The sequence below is a fragment of the Diabrotica undecimpunctata genome, chromosome 2, assembly GCF_040954645.1.
Source record: "Diabrotica undecimpunctata isolate CICGRU chromosome 2, icDiaUnde3, whole genome shotgun sequence".
NCBI lineage: Eukaryota > Metazoa > Arthropoda > Insecta > Coleoptera > Chrysomelidae > Diabrotica > Diabrotica undecimpunctata.
In genome coordinates, this window is record NC_092804.1 from 10430834 (window position 1) to 10452697 (window position 21864).

At 31.6% G+C, this 21864-nt stretch overlaps 2 protein-coding genes across 3 annotated transcripts in view; both read left to right on the forward strand.

Annotated features, from left to right (window-relative positions):
- Window positions 1-21864, forward strand: part of LOC140434177 (uncharacterized) — a 929087-nt gene that overhangs the window by 94680 nt on the left and 812543 nt on the right. The gene's annotated exons all lie outside the window — the stretch shown is intronic.
- Window positions 17448-20929, forward strand: LOC140434174 (uncharacterized). Its single transcript, XM_072522240.1, has 5 exons — window positions 17448-18102; window positions 18160-18588; window positions 19058-19294; window positions 19361-19679; window positions 19740-20929. The coding sequence occupies exons 1-5, from the start codon at window positions 17709-17711 to the stop codon at window positions 20617-20619; spliced, it is 2259 nt and encodes a 752-aa protein (XP_072378341.1). The 5' UTR covers window positions 17448-17708; the 3' UTR covers window positions 20620-20929.

A 21864-nucleotide genomic window follows, 5' to 3' on the forward strand; every position in this document is an offset into this window, starting at 1 on the left:
ACAATTTGTTTATATTCATATCTTGAAATTTTATTTCGATGGATTTTTTTATTTATTTTTCTTTGGTTGGGAAAGAAGAAACATAACAATATATATATATATATATATATATATATATATATATATATATATATATATATATATATAAAAGTACCAGTATTGTTAAAAAAAAATTAATCACTACTATATCATGGAAATCTATAGAATAAATTCATTATTTCAAAACTAGATCAGGAGGTTGCTGATTAAAAAAAAATAAATAGATACTTAGCATAAACCTTTCTCTTAAAACGAAATGAGTTCTTTTCTCTTTTTTAGAGATAAACCTTTTCTCTCGAGTTTTTGAAGAAATATCTGTTAATCATCCGGGATTAGTGCAAGAAACGAAGACTTAAACTTAAAATTTTCTCCCTACATATCTGAAGAGCGTGTGTATCTCGCATCTTTCAGACCACTCTGACTCATCCAATCTTTTGCAAAGTCACTTGCACTCCGTGCTTTGTACAGAAGTTCTTCCGTGTACCGTGCTCCTACCAGCAATGCAAGGTCATCCGCGAATGCGAAGGCGGTGACTCCCTCACCGTATTCAAAGCGTAAAACCCCATCATATGCCAGGTTCCATAGCTTTGGATCCCAATTACACCCTTCTCAATCAAAATTCTTCTCTCGGATAGATAGTCCGAGATCAGGTTCGTCAAGCAGCCAGGAAAGTTTCTATCCTCAACCGCTCCCATCACTGTTCCTCATTGCAGTGAATTGAAGACGTTCTTAACGTCTAGTAGGAGCAATACAGCCCATTTTTGATGGCGGGCCTCTATATTTAACGCTCGGTAAACTCCCAATACTGCATCAGTCGTGCTAACATTCTTACGAAAATCATATTGTCTAGGGGATAAGCCTCCAGACCTCTCAATTACTTCATCGATTCTCTCGCTCAGCACTCTCTCAAAAAGTTTACAAATACAAGATAGGAGGCAAATAGGTCGATATTTGTCCTCTCCTTTAGACAGGAGAATTAGTTTCGATGTATTCCAGTCTGCGGGAAAACTCTGTCCAACGAGGACAGCGTTCATGTAGCCCAGGAGCCACGCAGGCTCCAGTAGGCCCAGGCATTTAATTGCCTCAGGCGGTATCCCATCTAGGTCCGGGGCCTTGCGGTGCTTAAGGGCCCCCAACGCTTAAGCGAGTTCGTCTAGGGAGAAGGCTTCAGCTTCTTCAGCAGACGCATCACTCCGCACTCCATGCCATTCGCCAGATGGAAAGAGCTTTCTTGTTACCGAGAGTTTCTTATCCAGCGGCATTTCGTATAGAGGGTACGCGTTAAAACGCTTCATTACAATTTTGTACCCTTGACCCCCTACGTCCTCATCCAACTCGTCGCACAGACGTCTCCAGCATTCTTTTTTACTAAAACCAATGAGCCTATTTAGTACCCTCTTCTGTACACAACATTCATTTTCCATTTGCAGCACCTCATCAACAACTGCTCTACGTCTACTCGCACGCTGTACCCTTCGACGCAGGGCCACGCATTCCATTCTAGTATTCGTAATCTCAGCATTCCACCAGTAAGGCATTATCCTTAATTATCCTTACCTTTTGTAGGTCTACCTTACTGGCCATCATCGTAGCTTTTATCATTTATTCTAGCTCATCCACCGAGTGCGGGTGGTTTCGAACTATTTCCACTTCCCATCTAATACTCTCATCATACACTCTTCAATTAGTAGATTGCATTCCGCATCAAACTCCTGGGCCCTGAGATGTACTGTTTCTAGTATCGACACCCATCCCGGGTATAGAGAATCCAATGTGGCGGAGCTCTGTGCTGTGTAGCTTTGCAGCATCGCCCAATCTTTTACACAGCCAGATATTCGTTGGGACGCGCAGGTAACGTCGATATACGAGTCTGTCACAGAATTGCCTCTCACAAACGTGGGTTCTGAACCCCTGTTAAGTACAACAAGGTCCAGTATTCCAATCCAATCGCTCAGCATTTGACCTCTAGTGTCGGTGATCGGAGAACCCCATTTCACAGATTTCGCGTTGAAGTCTCCCGGCACCACACACTCCTGGTTTAATCGTCTCACTTCATTCATGATCTCGTCCAGCTTATTTTCATACGCGCCGATTGCTATATTTGGAGAAATATAGCAACAGACCAGATTCATTCTCTCCATCTTTGCGATCAGATATCCGTCATGTCTAACAACGTCATACACACGTAAGCGTCTGTTACAGAAATGTATGCCGACCCTACCTGATGCATCTGCGATCCATCCTAGGGCCCACGTAGTATTGTTTAGCTGGAATGACACTCCCGATAATGAGCAACGAGTTCTTCGTTATGTTTCTGTTGTTATATTAAGATCGACTTGATACCACTTGATATTCTTCTCTTTGACCACGGAGTAATAAATATTACAAGTGGATATGCTACAGACCATTATTAAAATAGAGATTTTTGTTTTTTATCAAGGCTTTTTGTAATATTCAGTAAAATTTTTTGCATCTTCTATGATCTAAGATGTTTAGTCTATATATATGAAAACCATGCGATGAGTGGTTGACTTGAAAGAACTTTTATTACAACTTTGTCACTAGTATTTATAGAAATTATAGAAAAATCCTACTTTCTTTTGGATGTTCTGCTTTACATCTATATATACATATATTTTTGTTGGTTTTCTAATTTTCATACATGGTTCGTCTTTTTGTTTATGCATTCATTATCTGAGGCTTTGGTTTCAGTCTATAAACCTAAATCCTTAAAAATAGAGCTACTAAAGTTATCAAAACGTAGAAGAAAAATTTATTTGCGGTTATATAAAGCAGTTAAAATAAAAACTCACAAAAGTAAACACAAAAATATTATTTGTCGAAGTTTTAGTTAACAGATAAATTTTCGTGATTCGTCAATTTTCTATATACTCGTAATTCCGATAAATCCTCTTCAAAAACCACATTGTTTACAGCAGAAAAATGCTGCATTGTGTACTACCGAACACAAAGAAACATACATTGTTATTTTTCATCTGAAGCAAAAGGAAACTCAATTATTACGCTTCTCACCTGAAATAAAGGAAACTGAGGTAATTGAATTCTAAAAAATCTGTGCGGGGTAGAAAAAGTAACAAAAATTCTCCAATAAATTACCGCAATTCTTTGAAAATTACTTCGAAACTAAAGTTGTGAATATCTCCCAACGCAATTTTGTCTTTTGTGAGACGTCTCTGGAGAGATACGGGTGGATAATCTACAGAGTCTCTTTAGTGAGCACGGATAAAAAGGGGGTTATTCTTTATAAAAGAAAATAAAACGATAATTTTAATTTTACCATTTGTATTCAAAAGATGTATTTGATTCTTTTGCTGTGTGATTTTAAATTAAAATATCTTTAATAAGATATATTTAATTTAAATAAATTATACGATGAATAAGTAATTCTAAATGGGTTTAGTGCTTATTTTGTAGTTTTGTTTTTGCATGCATTTTGCTATGCATGCATTGGTCGATCTAGTAATGCCATAATATCAAGTAGTTATATTATGTTATTATGCAACAAATAAAGTTTAATATTAACAATTACAAATTACTTCCAAATTAAGGGTTTTTGCAATTATTTTGGTTTATTATCTCTCATAAACAATTGTTTATGTATTTAAAAAAAAATCTCAAATTAAAGAACTTGTTAAGATCTACATCCTCTTTTTGAACTATTTTTCTCATCTCTAAAATATGTAAGAAACGTTTTATAGACACAAAATGCTTTTTTTACTTTTTACGATTGAAAAAATTACTATTTAAATGGAAATAAGCCACAATTAAAGGTTAAAATAAGTTTATTGACGTTTCAATTTCCACTTTCAAAATCGTTCTCAAAATACAAACATTAGTAAATTAAACAAATTTTTGTTTTTTTGTTACTTGGTGAAAAATTCTTCTAATAATTTAATTTTATCTGACCCATTTATATTGACAATCCAGACATACATTATACACTTTAAAGTAGACGACTGCCAATATTGTTAAGTTGCGTTCCTGGGACGACTTTACTTATAAGATAGTTCATTCGATTACATTAAATCAACTTTAACTTGAGAATATCCGTCAGAAAAAATCATAGCATATAATTCGTCTTTAAAAATACAAGCACATGCCATGATGACAGTAAAAATCTCCTGTTAGTGATTCTATAGTAAATTATGAAGCAAAACCAGGAAAAAAAACATCATAATACTATCCCAACATGGTAAGTATTTGGTCGTGCATTTAGTTTACTTTCAATAAATACCACATTCTGATTTTATATATTTGTTGTTTAAAAACAGAAGGTCATGTCGAGTATCGAGAATGGAAAGAATCAGGAATGAGGAAATACGAAACCGTACAGGAATTAGAGATACTCTTTCAGATAGAATACAAGGAAGGCAATTACAATGGTATGGTCACGTGATGAGAATGGAGGAGGAGCGGTGGCCAAAGAAAACCTTAATGTATGTTCCGCCAGAAAGAAGGAAAAGGGGAAGACCACCAAATTCCTGGAGAAGAGAAATTACAAAAACAATGCAATCTAGAGGCTTAGAAGAAGGAGATTGGAGAGATAGGAAAAGATGGAGGCTGAAATGCGGGAAGCGGCAATCGCCGTAGGACCCCCGTTATATGATGATGATGATGTTTAAAAACAGAAATGATGTATCCTCTATATATGTTACCGACTGACTAATACTGGTCTTTTAATATGGTTTACCAAATCCTACTACATTCTTCCAAGGAATTTGCGACCCAATTGGTCTCATTTAGCATAATTGGAGTAGCTTTTTTTTTCATGGACCAGAGTTGTTGGGCACATTCCTGAATGATATAAACGATAAAGAAGAGACAATTACATTTACCATGGAAAAGGAATATAATAACACACTACCTTTCCTGGATGTTTTAATCTCTAAGAACGATATTGAATATGAGACTCAGGTGTACAGAAAACCAACACACAACAGATATTTAAATTTCAAATCAAATCACAATATTAATATTAAAAAGGGAATCATTAAATCCTTATATAATAGAGCCAAATTACTTGTTCTAACGATAATTCGTTCTTGGAGAAAAAACATATGTTAACGTGTGTTTTATTTAAAAATGATTATCCTTTATCGTTTATAAATAAGGAATTTTCAACAATCGACCGAATAGAACAGAACAACAACTTAAATAAAAATACCATACATAAAATGATTATCAGAAAAATTTAAAGGGTTGGAAATAAATTCAACATTTCAACAACATTCAAAACAACAAACACATTGAGATCTATTTTGTCTAAAATCAAACCTAACAATGAACAAGAAAGGACAAAGAATTGCATTTATAAAATACCTTGTGAATGTGATATGTTTTATTTAGGTGAAACATCAAGGCCATTAAATGTTAGAATAAGTGAACATCAATCTTGTATTAAAAATAGAGAATTTGATAGATCTCAAATATGTAAATACGCATGGGATAATAAACATAGGGTTCAATGGAATGATTCAAATATAGTCCTAAAAGAAACGGATGGTAAAAACAAAAAAGTCAAAGAAGCGGCTCTAATTATGCTAAATGAGACCAATTGTGTCGCAAATTCCTCGGCAGAATGTAGTAGGATCTGGTTACCCATATTAAAAGAGGAAGTTATTAAAAGGAAAATACCAGTATTAATAAGTCGGTAACATATAGAGGATACATGATTTATGTTTTTTAAATAACAAACATATAAAATTAGAATTTGGTGTTTATTGAAAGTAAACTAAATGCACGACCAAATACTTACCATGTCGGGATAGTATAAATAGGTTTTTTCCCGGTTTTTCCCTCATAATTTATTATGGAATCACTAATAGTAGATTTTTACTGACATCATGGCATGTGTTTGTCTTTTTAAAGGCGAATTACAGGCTATTATTTTTTCGGACGGATATTTTCAAGTTAAAGTTGATTTCATGTAATCGAATGAACTATCTTACAAGTTAAGTCGTCCCAGCAACGCAGCTCAACAATATTAGCAATATCATTTTAAAGTCGTCTACTTTAAAATATATAATGTATGTCTGAATTGTCAATATAAATGAGTCGGATAAAATTAAGTTATTAGAAGAATTTTTTACCAAGTAACAAAAAAACAAAATTTGTTTAATTTACTAAAGTTTGTATTTTGAGAACGATTTTCGAAATGAAAATTGAAACGTCAATAAACTTACTTTAACCTTTAGTTTTGGCTTATTCCCATTTAAATAGTAATTACTTTAACATGCCACAAGAAAATAGCTTTAGAACAATAATATGATTCAAGGAAAAAACAAAGCAATGTCAGCCGTACTACTTTACTTTAAGTAGATGTCATCAGCTATATATCATGTACCCTTTAGAACCTTTAAAAACCTGTATACGATTTTCTCAGCTTTTCCAGCAGTTATTATATTCTGGTTTTGGAACTTCACATCCGTACAAAATTTTATAAAAAGCAGAAAATCGGTTGAGTTACGATTTCGAATTGAATTAATATTGCAGAAAATTGAGAGGCTCTGGTGAGAGCTTCCGATTATACTTATGATGTACATAGATAAAAATAACATTGTAATTTTTATTGGAATTTTATATCTCTATTACTCATAAATATAAAATGTAAGTGGAAGCAAAAACTACTTTTCTATGGCGCGATCCAGCATAAAAATATGCTTAGCTCGTTCAATTGCAACTTGTTCTTTATGAGATTCTTTGGTTGAACTTCTAGCATATGTGTTCTTATTCGTAATGTAAAAGTATTGAATTGCTTTACGACAAATTACGACGATTCTGCTTTTAACAAAGCTATAAAGTAAATTATGATTTTCTACAGAAATTGATTTTGTTATAAAGATCCAATTTTAGTAACGTCTGAAATATAAGCTTTTCTCTAATGGATATCTTTGATTTAGTAACTTATCTTGCAGCAATTAAACAAATCGTCGACTAGTCCCATTAATAAATTAATAGTCTCTACAGATTAGATATGTTTCGACGTTCATTTTAATGAGGCTAAGGCTTACCTAAATCCATCGAGCAAAAAGACAAAAGAGGGAATGTAAAGGTAGTGGGGGCAAAAATATTGTTAGACAGGAAGTGCCATCTTGAGATGCCAAATTAAACAAGGAAAGAGAGTCTTTCTTTGTTTAAGAAATCAAATTTAGTTGGGTTATGTTATTATTTGTCCCAACTGTCACATGAAATCTTATTTATATTGAAGTTTTTTAACAATTGTTTCACATTTTAGACTGTTATCGTTAATATTTAATTAAAATTTTCTCGTCTAAGACACATTCTGAAAACTATTTTATAGCTACTGTTAATAAGTGTCGGAAAATTTAAATTTGGCGCATTCGGATTTCCGGATATGTCCGCCATCAGAGGCCACTTTTTTGGTCGCCTTTTCATAACGATTAGATTCCCTCTTTTGTCTTTTTGCTCGATGCCTAAATCCAAATAAATTATAATATTAAAGCATACTTCGAATTTGTTAGCAAACTTCTTGATTTGATAAGTAAAAAAGATTAATCAAATTAATCCTTTAACCCATTACATTCTAATTGAATCTTTTAGTGCAGATTTTCATATTTTCGGCAAATGAAGAAAAACTGTTTATCTCTCACAAAACTAAAAATCGATTCTTTTAATTTTTAGAAATAATATTTAATACCTTGATTAAACAGATGCCATAGTTCATTATATTTTAGTAATTTCCAATTAAATAAAAAAAATTTAAATTAATTTTTTTCACTTTACGTGTTTCTTAAATAAAACTGGAAAAAAAAATAATTTTGAGAAAATTTCTTTTAATTTTAGAACAGAATGTACTTTTAAATAAAATAAATAACAATAAATGGAATAGATTATTCAATAACACATCTGTAGTAAGCAGTAAACGTAGTTCAAGAAAAAAGAAAGGCTTAATCAACATATTCCCTGTGAACATTACATTCTGCTTTTGTTGTGGGCCACTATATGATGTTATTATAAAAAATCTCATATCTAAATGTGTATTTTGTTAATATTTTATGTCGTTAATTTTTTTAATGTTAATAGAAACTTTTCCAAATGGATGTGCAAGGTCTGTTGGAAATTCAGAAACATTAAGATACTTCTTTATCGGAGCGTCCACACAAAAACTACACATGTCCACTTAAAATAGTTTTGAAATACGTTACAAAAACTGTTTGCACAATGGAAAGTAATTTTTATTTGACGAAAATGTCAGTAAGTATACTTACGTGCACACTGATTTAAATACAGTTGTAATTACTTTTTTTTTGTTTGACAAGGCATGAAAAATAGTTATTTTTAATTTGGACATGTGTGGTTTTGCTCAGACAGTATGGACATGTGCAGTTTTGACTGGACTGAATGACGGACATGTGTTATTTTGAACAGTTTATTGGTAAAATACACGAAATTGTTATTAGTATGCAGAAAATCAAAGAAAAATAAATCATTTTACATTATAAAAATAAACAATAAACTTCAATATTTATATGTAAAACTTTGCGCAGTCTACTTCCAAGCAATCGCATGTCTCTTCTTCATCGACCTCTATTGTAGATGATTCTTCAAAGTTCTGTATTGAATTTCCATAAACAATGTTTTTAAAAAATGTCAGCTCTAGTAGTTCTTCCCATTTAATTTTTCTTTTCATCGTTATTATACTATTTTTCCAACAGTTGCTGTACGTCTTTTTTCTTTTCTTTCGCAATTTCGTTTCCAATTGACAGCTGTGTTAACTTGAATGTACTTTCACTTTTGCATCTTTTTACTAAGCATTGATATGGATCTAGTTGGATTTGACATCTATAAAATTCGGAACCCCTGTACTTAACGGTTGTGGTATTGTTTTTTGTAGTGAACTTTTTGAGTTCAATGCGTTTAAAATTTTTTATTCCTGGAATTTTGTTGTACAGATCATCCGTTATGTTTTTTATATCGTCTAAAAACCAATCCTTTCCTAACATCATAACATTTCCGATATTAAAGTAAACCTTATTGTATTCTTCCACACTTGTGATCAAGTCTTTGCGTTTCAATAATTTCTCAACCCTTCCAAATGCCCGGTCTGCTGGAAGGTAGCTATGCCCTCGAACTGGAAAATGTATTATTATAGTTTTGACTGACGCAGGAGATTCTAAAAGCCAGCAGGCCAAAATATGCATTATATAAGAATTTTTATTTTGGCCACCACAACCATCATAGAAAAAGCCGTATTTGCTCATAATGTGTTAAATTCAAAGAGCGTAAATGGTGTATTAAGGCTGACCCAACTTCAGTGAAACCTCGTTTGGCTTACTACTCGTCCCAGGTATAAAATGATAGATGTTGACTGTTCATTCCAACACAACAAAATGCGTAGAAGTAAATCTGCCGTAAGTAAAACGCATCTTGGATTGAAATTTTCGGAAGTGGATGGACCTGTTGCAAATCAAAAGCGAACGAAATGCTTTTTGGAGGAGACTCTTTAGCCAATTCGTAAAATGCATTAGCACGTAACGTAATTACGATAAATTCGTAAATCGGTCAACGTTTTTGTTCTTTTTTCACCTGTTTCTTTACGCAAAGTGTGCCTTAAATTAAGACAAGTATCACATACCCATCGTAAGCTGGGGACTTAAAACCAATATTAAAGTTTTTGTAGTGTTTAAACATAGAAAGGCTCACTTTATAGTCGTCGTGCGCATTACTGTACATTTGAAAAAGTTTGTTGATATTTAAGTCACACGCCAGATAAATTCGTAGATTTCTTACGATTATAATGACTTTCAGTTCATAAATTAAAGTATAACTTCTTTAACTTTGGTTTTTTTGTCAACGTTTTCTCGTGAAATTCTATCCCCACCACGTCTTTCTTGAGGTATCTGTCCTCTTTCGAGGAATCTAGTAACTGTGCGTAGTCGACCAGCAGAAATATCTAAAGCAGCCAAGTAAACGGTGGCAGCGCCAGGATCCAGATCGGGAGAATTTTTAGTCATATTATTGTCATTTCAGAAAATGGTGGATACACATTTTGATTTAGAATTTTTTTATATTAAGCGATTCCAGTAAATGCGCTGTGGGTGCGCTGTAATTCAGAATATTATTTTTATCAATTTCAAGGCATTTCGGAAAATGGCGGTCATTCGTGGGATCAGAATTCGAGATATCAAGAAAGAATATGGTTTCAAAAATAAGCACAACACAGATAATAAACGTAAACTAGTTGACAAATGACAAAAAATAGATCATAAAATTTGTTTTAAATGTCAGAACTAAACACTAAGTTTCTATATTCGTGTATATTTAGATTATGAAGTGCACTACCAATAATCTTGGCTCCGAACATTATCATTTGGCTTTACATCTGTCACACATATCGTCTATCATAATTCGTGCTTTTCTAACAGCGAGCTAGACGTGTCCAGATATTTAAGGTTCCAGTATTAGGTCATTTCAAATTAAATTAAACTTTTGCAACTCTTCTCTTTCTCTTTCCTACACATTTGCAAAAATCCACTTATAAAACTGTTTAAAAACCTTTGGTTCAAATATAAACTGGTTTTTGAACTTAAAATTAATTGACAATTTTATTACGGATTTTATCTAAACTACGTTAGAAGACCAGAATGTGATATCAAACCCAACTTTTATGACGTCAAAAGTACAAGAGTCAAAAGACTTTATCTTTGTACCTTAATTCAAAATAATACACTAATTTGAAACGTTACTTTTACCAGATAATCTTTAATTTTTTTAAGCATTGTTTGGGTGCCAGGTGTAGTTGCGTTGAGTCCTATTAAAAAAGTAAATATTAAATACACAAAACATTATAAAAAACTTATTAGTTCCGATCAGGATGAGTGAATTTTCATGTTCTTTTACCTTTTGAATGTAATAAATCTCTCACAGCATTATTTCTACCTTGTTGACTTTATTTTGAGCTGCTAAATTAATCAAAGGTATACAATATAATCTTAATTTCTTCAGTATAACTCAAGTTAGGTTTTTGAGATACTAAACTTCAATTTAAAATTGCCTTTAGTTATATAAGTGGATTTATAAGAGAAACTAAATAAATATTGTTCACAAAAATTATAGGAAACAACTCTATAAAATAATAATTACAAAAACATTTTAACATATTTAAATCGCGACAGATAAGTAGGCATCAGGCTTTTTACTGGTAAAGAATCCTGGTAACGTTACACTGTAGTACTAGAGACATTGAATTAGGAATTCAATTGTATTGATTGTCTAAGGTATTATTTTATCGTGTTATTTTAGGACCAATTCGAGAAGCGCTATCAAACTAAGGTTTCCAAATTCACCAATATTTGTTTAACCGATTTATATTAATCATCATACTTTAGTGTTATTACCTAGAGGGAAATAATAATTAACAAAACGATAATTTTGAAACAATATTTATTCACACACCCTATCCTGTCTCCATAACTACAATTAACGTTCAGTTTTAAAGAGTCGTAAACATGATTTATATGATAGCGTATAGGTAAATATGAAATATGTTTGGTATGATGGTAATGTTTATTACTTGAAACGGTTGTTTGTTTTTGGAAGCGAATAGGTAAACAACTGTTTCGATAATAAGAGTAACTAAATATAAACTCTCGAAAAAATATTTATTTTGCTATATAAAAGGTAAAGCAATAATATTTTATTAGAAATAATAATTAATTAAAATAATAAATAATATTGAATATTTGTACTTGATTGAAAATTGTTTATTTGTAGTACATTTTATAAAAAGGAGCATTTAGTCTAATGGTTATATATCATATATTTGTTTTTATGTTTGTTCTGATTACTTTTTGTAAGGCTCCAGCAGTTCTTATTAGTAGTTCTGCTATTAGTAGTTCATTAGTTAATGCCTATTCAGCTCATTTCTACAAAAATATTATTACGAATCATCTCGTTACAAAATGTTGAGTGTCGAATACAGTTTATTGTATGCTATAAAAAAAATTATTTAAACCTACAGTCCATCTAATTTACTTACCGTTGCACGTCATTATCATTGACAGAGATCGAAGTTGACATAGTTGCCAAAGTATAAAAAATCCTGAATCCATTTTAAATCAAATAGGTCACATAATTATTGCAAAAGAGCTACCATCTATTTACAACGACTACTTAAATTCTTACGTGACATTTTTGAAATAAAACACACTAATTTTGTTCTAAAAAGAACAGATTTTATTAAACAGGTAAAATATAAAACAAGAGGTATTCACTTTAAAATTCAAAATAATAAAGTACAAAAAGTGTTATCACCGCAACTGTCAAATAAGTGTTACCAATTTATGCCAAAATATCACCTTCGTTCGATTACAGTTACAGTGCGTTCCGAACAAATGTTCTTCATAAAAACGCTTTATAATACATTTATACAAATTAAATGAAACATATTATTGTGTATTTCTTTAAGTTAACATTAATAGAAATCTTTAAATATTATTTCTACGCGTATATAATAAAATATGTCTAGTGGTTGTAATGCCAGTGTACTCGGCAAAGTGATTCTAAAAAAGAACACCCTTACCGCCTAAATATTTCGTATTGGTATCATGTGACGTCACGGGCTATGACGTGCATCGGTAAGTAAATTAGATGAAGTATATTAAACTATGAATTAATAATTATTTCACCACAAAATTCTAACTGCTGCAATGACAACAGCCAAGCCAACCCGACTTAATAGGAGCAAAGGATTTTCATTTTAAATTGTTACAGTTTTGTCTTAGCTACTCTTATAGTTAGTGTCTAATTTAATTTTATTCTTTAAATGTTTCGAATTGTCTGCGCTATATAAAATTGCAGTGTTATGGGCAAAATTTACTACTCCTTAGTATTGAGATTATATAGATCTTTTTGATGGATATTGACCTTGGGGCAATATCTAAATTCACCTGGAAAACACCTAAATACGAGTATATTTATAAAAAAGAATGTATACAAAAACCTGTGGAATATTGTTAAAAATTTGGCAGGTAAAGAAACCGAAAGAAATATAAAAATAGTTATACCAGAAAGAACTACTCTAACAGATGGTAAAACTATTACAAATTCTTTTGCTCGTTATTTTACAGAAATTGGAGAAACTTATGCCAAGCATGTAACACCACCAATATCATCTTTCTTACAATACAATTGCGTGATGCATTGTATGTATTTAAGACTGGTCTCTGAAAGTGAAATTTAGGGAATTATTAAAACACTTAAGAAGAAAAAATCACCCGGTATTGACAACATTAGGACAGAAAAAATAAAAATTATAGATAAACAAATTATAAAACCGTTGGTGAAACTAATAAATTTAATATTTAAAACTGGTCAATATTTAGACAAATTTAAGGACAGTTGTAATTCCTGTATACAAGAAGGAAGATAAACTAAGTTTGTCAAACTACAGACCAATCTTACTAATTACCACTTTAATAAAAATCTTTGAAAAATGTCTTTAAATTAGATTAACATCTTTCTTTGATAAACACAACATATTATCATCTTTGCAGTTTGGATTCCGAGAAGGTTTATCGACAAATGACGCAATAATAAATCTCACGAATGAAATATACAATCGAAGTGACTGAATAGCCAACCTACTGCTTTTGTATTTCTAGACCTGGCAAAAGCATTCGATACTGTAAGTTATCCAAAACTATTAGAATCACTAGAAAATAGTGGAATACGCGGCACTGCTAATAATTTACTAAAGTATTACTTGGACAACAGACAACAAATTGTTAGGATAAATAATATTAACAGCAATAAACTTCACTTAAGATGCGGTGTGCCCCAAGGTCATTATCCATCTCAAAGATTTATATAATCTAAATACTAAGACGAAGAGAGTAAGTTTTGCAGATGACACTGCAATTTTATATAGCGCAGACAATTGGAAACATTAAAAGAATAAAATTGAATTAAAATTAAAAATGGTTTGATTATAAAAGTTAAACAATTTATTATGAACAAACGTTTTTTGTTCCGTTTTGCAGTTAGTTACAAAGTAACATTACCTTCTTACACTTCTATAACAATCATGACACGAAGGAAAATATAATTTTAAAATTAAGTAACACCATAAAATATCTTGGAATAAAAATCGACTCTCATTTAAGATGGAATGTTTAGATACATGAAATAACAAAATGTTTGAGGGCTTTAGTTCCAAAATTTTAATTTCTTAAATCTAAAATAGATTTATTATTTAAAAATATTATATTATGCACTAGTTAAATCTGAAATTAGATATGGAATTCTTGGGTAAGGCCGTGTATAAAAAACTTATTTAAAGAAAGTCCACAAATTACAAAAAAATATTGAAAATAATAAATAATAAAAAAATTACATATCCTCTCATTTATTATTCTGTGATACTAACGTAATGGATACGAAGCTACTTTACACGTATTCCCTTCTATTGTACACATACAATCACATACATATTCTGCGTTCCTTACCTCATCACTACCAAACTCGCACTAAAACCAATTAACATGTTCAATTGGGAAATATCAAGAAATCAATAGGACAGAGATCTGCTATGTATCTTGCTCCAAAAACATTTAATCACTTGCCCAACATATAATAAATATATATTAATACTCTTAATTCACTAAATATGGTAAAATCTATATTTAAAAAGTATGTATTAACCCTAGATCGTATGTTTGTGCATACATTTTTCGATCTGACTAATTAATAATGATCAAAATTAAAAAAAGAAGAATATTTGCAATAGAGTGGTTTGTTATATTCGTTCGTATAAATATAAAAAAATTAAATACATGTAATATACATATTTTACAATGTTTGTAGATTATTATACACCTTGTACATTGAAATCAGAGTATAACAAGCCTATCTTTCTTATATTCGTAGATTATGAAAAGGCGTTTGATACTATAGATCATCATAAAATGCTTCGAGCACTGGCTAACTGCCGCATTGACTATCGATATATTGCCTTGATTAAAAGTATTTACGAAACTGGTACAGCTTGTGTTCGCCTTCATGAAGATACCAAGAAGTTTTGAATAGAACGTGGAATTAGACAGGGTGATACTATCTCCCCTAAATTGTTTACAGCTGTTCTTGAATATATGTTCAAGCAAATGGAACGAGAGGATAACATGGGAATTAATATCAATCGAGAAGATCTAAAACACCTAAGATTTGCCGATGGCATCGTTTTAATATCTGATAGAGTTGATAAAGCTACAAAAATGCTGCACACGCTCTATAAAGTATCAAAATCAATTGGTCTGAAAATTAACACCTCAAAGACAAAATTTATGAACAACCTTGCAGTCAGCGGTAAAATTCTGATTGAGAGCCATAGCATCGACCAAGTAATAGCTTACAAATATCTAGGACATGAGATTCGCTTGGGCCGAGGTAATCAGACAACTGAAATACAAAGAAGGATAGGTCTCACATGGGCTGCCTTTGGTAGATTAAATAACATTTTCAAGTCTATTATCCCAGTTTGTTTAAAAAGAAAGGTTTTTAACCAGTGCGTTTTACCGGTTTTTACATATGGTGCAGAAACACTGACTCTGACAAAAAGAACAATACATAGAATAAGAGTTACACAACGCGCTATAGAAAGATCAATATTAGGTATTACCATCAGTGAAAAGTACCAATCCTAGAAATAAGAAGGAGAACAGGAGTCACAGATGCAGTTAAAAAAATCGTCATGGCTAGATGGGCTTGGGCCGGACATGTTGCCAGATTAACGGATGATAGATGGACCAGAAAGATTCTGGAATGGCGACTAAGTCAAGAGGCATATCGAAGCAGAGGACGACCACCGACTAGATGGACGGATGATATCATGCGCATTACCACAAACTAGATGCAAGAAGCTCAAGATAGAAATGGGTGGAAAATTTTACGGGAGGCCTACGTTCAGCAGTGGACAAATAAAGGTTAATTGATGATGATGATGACATTAAAATCAATAAACATTTTTATTATATTGTTACTCTTATTATATATTATTCTTAAAGTATAACAAATTTAGACACAATTAAAATGAAATTGTGCAATATCTTTAGGATTATCAATAACTTTTAGGAATATTGATGCTACAGTTTTGAACTGCAATAAAATCTTTTTACAACAATTTTTAGCTTACATATTCATAGAACTTTTTAAATTAACTCAAATAGTATTCAGACAGTTTAAGCTTTGTATAATAATTAAATACAAATTTTAATTAATATTCATGAACTCTCTTTCAAAGAATAATGATTCTATTTGTGGCAAATTTTTAAAGTTTGTGTAGTCGCGCTCAAAACTTGTTTAAATATTTTAATTTAATTAAAAACTTAAATAAGGATTTAAACACATGCGCAAAGCATTACTGGTTACCGGTTATTCTGTGTCTATGTTATAGCATACAAGAGAAAATCGAAAATATTGTGTGTTTTCTTCTTCTTCTTATGTTAATGATTTGTGTTTACTAATTTGCTTTTAATAATATCGGAAATGTTTGTACTAAATTAAAACAATATGGTTAAATACACTTTTTCGCCAAAGGGATATAGCTGGTGTCAACGAATTAATTATTCGTCACATCTGACGCCATTTTTAATATATTTATTATTTATCTGACACTATCTCTGATAAATCACATTACTTTGTCACATTTGTCTAGCTTGGCACACAATGCATGCCCCGAAAACTTATATGCATGACATCGAATGCATGACCTTGGAACATTCTTCCATTACTTGGACCCATCGAGCAAAAATACAAATGAGGGAATCTAATCGTTATGAAAACGAGACCAAAAAAGTGGCCTCTGATGGCGGACATATCCGGAAATGCAAATGCGCCAAATTTAAATTGCATGACACTTCACAATAATAATACAGTGGTGTAGGGGTTCTAATTTATCTATTTATGTGTTATATTACATAATATTAATACATAATACACTTAAAATACTTTTTTTTAACACTAGAACACAATAAAGTTTTAATTAAATAATAACAATAATAGTCTAAAATGTGAAACAATTGTTAAAAAACTTCAATAGAAAATACAAATAATCTTTCATGTGACAGTTGAGATAAACAATAATATCAGCAATAACATAACCCAACTAAATTTGATTTCTTAAACAAGGAAAGAGTCTCTCTTTCCTTGTTTAATGTGGCCTCTCAAGATGGCACTTCCTGTCTAACAATATTTTTGCCCCCACTACCTTTACATTCCCTCTTTTGTCTTTTTGCTCGATGCTTGGACCCCAGCTAATTAATAAAGAGAAATGACAGCTTATCTCTCTCACGAAGACTTTAACCAATCATTATTTAACACAATCTCGAGGTGTCACAAATAGACTACACTATAATATACAGCCTAAGTTTGGCGTGATTGGTCACAGCATAAGAGCTGTGGATTGGTCAGCATCTTCATCGGATTTTGAATTTTTCAGGTTATGTATCTCTCTGTTTGGCGCTTAAACATCTGTGATTAGGCGGTTTTATACCAATTTGCCAATAAGCAACCACACAGAACATTTCAATTTAAATTTTTCTCATTTATTTTTAAAAATCTGTTAAATTGTTTTAAAAATCTGTTCGTTAGAACACCATATTTAATTACCTAAGACTTTGTTTTAGCAAGCAATTATGGATTCTGTCTATCCATCCACTTCAACAAGCTGTGAAATTAACTCAGGAGCCTGCCATCTTTGCAGCAAAATATTTAAAAATGTGGAATTACGAAATCGTCATATCAAAGGAATACATAACATAGATATGTCGATTAAGAAAATTAATCACATTATTTGTCCCTTATGTGAACAAGAAACTAATTTCAAAAGCCATGAGAACTTACGAAAACATCTTAAAGGGAACCACCAGGTGAGTATTGAATTATTAACTTTTGAATTTTCTAGTTTACAAGAATATGAGACATGGAAAGACATGCAGAAATTTGAGACAAGTTATACAATGAATAGAATTGTTAATAGAAATGAACAGAAGACATTATACTATGAGTGTAACAGAAGTAACACTAAAGGTAGGTACAATACTTTGTTACTTGTAATATTTAAAACTTATACTAATCTATATTTAGGATATAAGCCCAACTATAAAATTAGAACAGAGAAATCTGGTGGATCAATTAAAATTAAAGGAGTGTGTCCCTCCAGGCTGATTTGCAAACTGAGAGATCAAGGACAAGTTTCAGTCAGTTATTGGAAAACACATGCTGGACATAAAGAGGAATTAAGAACCATGCATCTGGCAAAAGCAGAAGAAAAAATGATTGTAGAGAAGTTAATATCTGGGATGCCATCCAGCAGAATTTTAGAAGATTCAAGAAAATTGGAAACACCAAAACTAGAAAGACTTGCCCTATTAACAAGTAAAGACCTCTCAAATTTGTCCAGGAAGTATAAAACATATAAGAAACGAGATCAAAATGATATGGTAGCAACAGCTTTAAAGGTTCAGGAATGGAATGCTAACAACAAGAATTATGCTTTCTTATTCAAGAAGGAAGGTAAAGACCTATCATTTTTTTATGCCTACTACAATTATAATTAATCCTATTCCAATTTGACTTGTGTGAATTGTTATCACTTGACTCATGTAACAAACCTTACTCTTAGCAGAATCAACAATATACATTTTTAAATAATATATCTCGTAAGATTGTAGTCATTGGTTTTTTACATTAAAACTAATTTTGTAATGGAGGTGCTGATTTATTGGGCAAACTTACTAGTTTTTTATTTTACTAGACAACCATTTTTGGGTCTTAGTCTGTTAAAGAATACTTCTCCATTCTGATCTATTTCACACTTTGCTCTTCCAGTTTTTGATAAATATGATATGTTAAATAAGAAGTCAACACAAAAAAAAATAGGACTAATGATTACCTGTTAAAAAATACAATAAAATTTCAGTCTCTTACCATTAATTTATTATCTTTAATTATCTCTAAACTATAAATTTTTTATTTTTATTAGGAGAACAACATGATGTACTTAAAAAAGAAGATTTTGCCTTAGGATTCATGAACTCTGTTATGGAAGATAAATTAAGAGAATTCCATAGCATAATTTGTATGGATGGTACACATGGCACGAACAAGAGGGGAATGGATTTAACAGTGGTGCTTATTAAAGATGACAGGAATACAGGATTTCCAGTTGCATTTTTACTGTCAAACCGATTGGACCAAGTAGTTCAAGAAGTTTTTTTAGGTATGTATTATATGAGTAGTGACAATTTATGACTGGTAAGTAAAAATAATTTTTAAAAACTTTTAGGTTCTCTCAAGAATAGAATGCAAACTGGAATTCATGCAGAACATTTTATGAGTGATGACGATAAAAAATATTATAATGCATGGGTGAAGATTATGGGCAACCAACCAAAGAGGCTTTTATGTACATGGCACGTTGTGAAAAATTGGAACATTCAAGGGAAGAAGAAAATAAAAGATCCAATTTTGAAGAAACAGATGAAAACTGAGATGAAAAGAATTATTAATGAAACGGATGAAGATAGATTTATGGAGTTATGCAATAGATATATAATCAAATTACAAGAGGCAAATGAGATAGATTTTTTTAATTATCTGGCACGGTAAATAAGTATATGAAATCATACATTTTAAGTCATCCTTAAGTCTATTTTTTTTTGTAGGAATTACTTTCAGAATGAAGAGAGAATCAAAATGTGGGCTCATTGTTACAGAAAAAATTCAGGAATCAATACAAACATGGCGATAGAATCTTTCAACAACCTATTGAAGACCAACCACCTTAGGAGAAGTGCTGGGGTAACAATTGAAAAGTTATTGGACACAATAGATGATCTAGTTGACATTAAAATGTGGAAGAGGATTATAGACATCGAAAGACCAAATGCGAACAATTATCAAGATAGGGTTATAGCAAAAGCACACAAAATGGCAGAAACGATGAAAAACAAAGTGGAGGTTAAGAAAAATGAGAAGGTATATGGTCAATTTCAGGTAAAGTCATTTAGAGATCCTAATAAATTATATAATGTAAATATAAGGCAAGTATGTGAAAATGAATGTAAGACATTGTATTGTAGAGTATGTAAAATTTGTATTCATCGCTATCAGTGTGAGTGTGCTGAATATGTGGTGAGGAATATCTTGTGTAAGCATGTGCACTTGGTAAGAATGCACGAGGAGCGCGAGGGAACTAACTCTGTTTTAGATGATGCTGCAAGGTGTTTGGCAGAAACTTCAATTATCAAATCAAGGCATCAAGAGGAAATTAATGAGTTTGTCAGAGGGAAGGTAGAACAGACAAATGTCATCCAGGAAAAAACCAAACGAAGTCTTCAAATAGAAAACTTGGTAAATTTAGTAAAAACCATGGAAGACTTAGATGATGAAAGTTTTGCAATATTACATGACAAAATTGTGAGGGACATTCAAGGAATAAAGCGCAAAGTGAAGAAAGAATTTCAGGAAACCCCTAAGGATATTACAAAGAAGCGAAAAATGAAAAAGCAGGAATATTTTCCTTCCAATAAAAAAAGAAACTGATTAAAAATTAAATTTGAACCATTCTTGTAGCTCACTTTATAGGCTTATTTACCTATTGCAAATTGCCTTTTGCATTAATTAGTCTTAGATGTCATAACTAACGACCTTCTTTTACAGATTCTTAGTTCTAAGACTAATTAACACTTTATTTTCAGATTCTTAGTATTAAGATATCTAACCCCTTTCTTTGCAGATTCTTAGTTATAATACTAATCAACTTTTATTGCAGATTCTTACTTGTAATAAACATTTTATTGTATTTTAATAAAGGTATTTTTCCCGCTAGCTAGGGTTCATATATAACCTTTATGTCCACGGATCGTGATCCCTATATGCTCCGGTCCAACATAGCTATGGATAGTGCGACTGGACCACCTTCCCTCATTCCCGAGGGTCAAATCCAGCGACAATTAGTAATATATGTAGTAAAATTTCATAAAATATATGTATAAATGCTTAGTTTAGGCCTGAATTTTAAAGCTGTGTTAAGTAATGATGTTATAATGATGTTATATTTGTATGCTTTTATATTAGAATTGCATTTTTAAATCGGGATGTACTGGGCCCTAGGCGAGGTTTAGAGGGGTTTTCCTTCGCCATTGCATCAATAACGGCCCCCCTCCTTTGATTTCCCAGATTTTTAATAAAGAATAAAGACATTTTAAACATAACTGTTTAGTGTTTTATTTGGTTTGCAATAGTTATTTCCAGTAAACCTCTGCTTCATTTTGTTAACAATGACAATTTTTCATAGTACTCGATTCACAATATATATCTTTTTATTATCCTACATTTGTGGTGAAATCTAATATAATTCAGTGTTCTAAAAAAATGAAAATGGATAAATGTCAATTTGGATTTATGCAAGGAGGCAGGTCTACATCAGCAATTTTTATTATAAAACAGCTAATTTAACAATTTAGAGTGAAAGAGATAGACTTGCGAATAGTATTATTAATCTTGAGAAAGCACATGATGAAGTTATCAGAAACCTACTGTGGCAGAGATTTAGTAGGAAAGGAGTGCCAGCTGAATGTGTGAGTGGAGTATGAGCAAGTAACAACTATAATAGTGTTAGAACTACTATATATAGTTAGAATAACTATTATAGTGTTAGAACTATACAATTGTAGGTGAAACTGGCCAATTTTGTGTCAAAATAGGGCTTCATCCGGGTTTCACCCATATTTATTCTCATTTGTGCTGGATTAGATAACAACTGAACCTGCTTGGTATAGAGTAGCG

Bases quoted from the DNA above. Each gene is read 5' to 3' on its own strand.
- LOC140434174 (XM_072522240.1), top strand. From the start codon at position 17,709: ATGGATTCTGTCTATCCATCCACTTCAACAAGCTGTGAAATTAACTCA. The intron at 18,589-19,057 runs GTAAAGACCTAT...TATTTTTATTAG, and splicing joins TTTCTTATTCAAGAAGGAAG to GAGAACAACATGATGTACTT. The intron at 19,295-19,360 runs GTATGTATTATA...AAAAACTTTTAG, and splicing joins AGTTCAAGAAGTTTTTTTAG to GTTCTCTCAAGAATAGAATG.